At 50.3% G+C, this 1,636-nt stretch overlaps 1 protein-coding gene across 1 annotated transcript; it reads left to right on the top strand.

Moving 5' to 3' along the window:
• Positions 1-284: 284 nt before the first annotated feature.
• On the top strand, positions 285-1,262 carry LOC128740081 (uncharacterized). Its single transcript, XM_053835593.1, has one exon. The coding sequence runs from the start codon at positions 285-287 to the stop codon at positions 1,260-1,262; it is 978 nt and encodes a 325-aa protein (XP_053691568.1).
• The last annotated feature ends 374 nt before the right edge of the window (positions 1,263-1,636 follow it).

The raw sequence follows: 1,636 nt of genomic DNA, 5'->3' as shown, positions 1-1,636 counted from the left end.
CCTGTGACCCGTTTACTGACGAAAGTACTGCCAGCCCTGGATATGCCGGTTCAGGAAGTTGTCCTGTGGAGCGACAGTACGATTATCTTGGCCTGGCTAAAGAAACTTCTCAACCAGTTGCAGCTGTTCGTGCGAAATAGAGTAGCTGTGAGCAGCACACAGATAAGTTCCGGTGGGAACATGTCCGATCCCATCAGAATCCAGCCGATGTCATCTCTCGCGGACAGCTTCCCGAAGATTTGGCAACCAACACCCTTTGGTGGCATGGTCCGAGTTACCTTAAAATGGTGTGCAACGAAATGGCTATTCCGGACGAGATATCTGAGAATGCGCTACCGGAACTGAAAGCTGCCATCGCCATCTCCGATGTAAGAATGAATATGCCTTCATTCTTCTCCAATTACAGCAATTTCCACAAGCTACAACGAATTGTTAGCTACATTAGTCGGTTTGCTGATAATTGCCATAAGCAGAATCCAGCCGACCGAGAACTCAGATCCCATCTAACCGTCCATGAGCTTAGCCGTGCAACAGAAACCATCCTCCACGTCATACAGCATGCACACTTTGCTGACGAAATCAAACGAGTCCTCGACAACGAACCCTGCAAGAGGTTAGGAAATCTTCGTCCTATCTACACCAACGGTTTACTCCGTGTTGGTGGCCGACTTGACCGATCGCAACTACCATTTGAAAGTCGCCATCAAATTATCTTACCGGATAAGAATCCGGTGATTCATCGATTCATCCAGCAGATGCACGTCGAACTTTTTCATGTCGGGAAAACAGGTTTGCTGAATGCTCTTCGCCAAAGGTACTGGCTCCCGAAAGGTCGATCCATCATCCATTTCATCACCCGTCGACGCGTTAAATGCTTCCGAACCAATCCTACGACACCCAATCCACTAATGGGAAACCTGCCAGCGTCGAGAGTGATGCTATCGCCCCCATTCGCCATAACCGGTGTGGATTACGCCGGCCCCTTCTGGATTAAACAAGGGTCACGTCGTCCGACACTGATCAAGGCCTACGTAGCCCTCTTCGTCTGCATGGCAACTAAGCCTGTGCACCTGGAAGTCGTCTCCGATTTGAGCACCGATGCTTTTCTGGCATCTCTAAGAAGATTAATTGCTCGCCGTGGAATGATTCATGAATTGCACTCGGAAAACGCCACCAACTTTCGAGGTGCGAATCATAAATTGAACAGCCTATACCAACAGTTCCAGAATCAGCAGGCTGTGAACGCCATCGAATCCTTTTGACGCAGCCGTGAAATCGAGTGGCCCTTCATCCCGCCAGACGCACCGGAGTTCAGCGGCCTCTGAGAGGCGGCCGTGAAATCTTGTAAAACACATCTGAAGCGTATCGTCGGCAACGTGAAGCTGACATTTGAGGAGCTTTCGACTGTCGTGGCTCAAATCGAGGCCGTCTTGAATTCCCGCCCTTTATTCGCCATCTCGAATGACCCGGCGGATCCACGAGATATCTTCCCGGCTGACTATCTCATCGGACGACCACTCACCGCTCCAGCTGAGCCTTCCTTAGATGACGTCAAGGTTTCCTGTTTGACGCGCTGGCAACATCTTCAAGATTATCTGAACACTCTGCAACCCCGAAAGAAGAACCAACGAGCCAA

This window comes from Sabethes cyaneus, chromosome 3, assembly GCF_943734655.1.
Source record: "Sabethes cyaneus chromosome 3, idSabCyanKW18_F2, whole genome shotgun sequence".
NCBI lineage: Eukaryota > Metazoa > Arthropoda > Insecta > Diptera > Culicidae > Sabethes > Sabethes cyaneus.
Note: the sequence above shows the minus strand (reverse complement) of the source record. Positions and strands in the feature narration are given on the sequence as shown.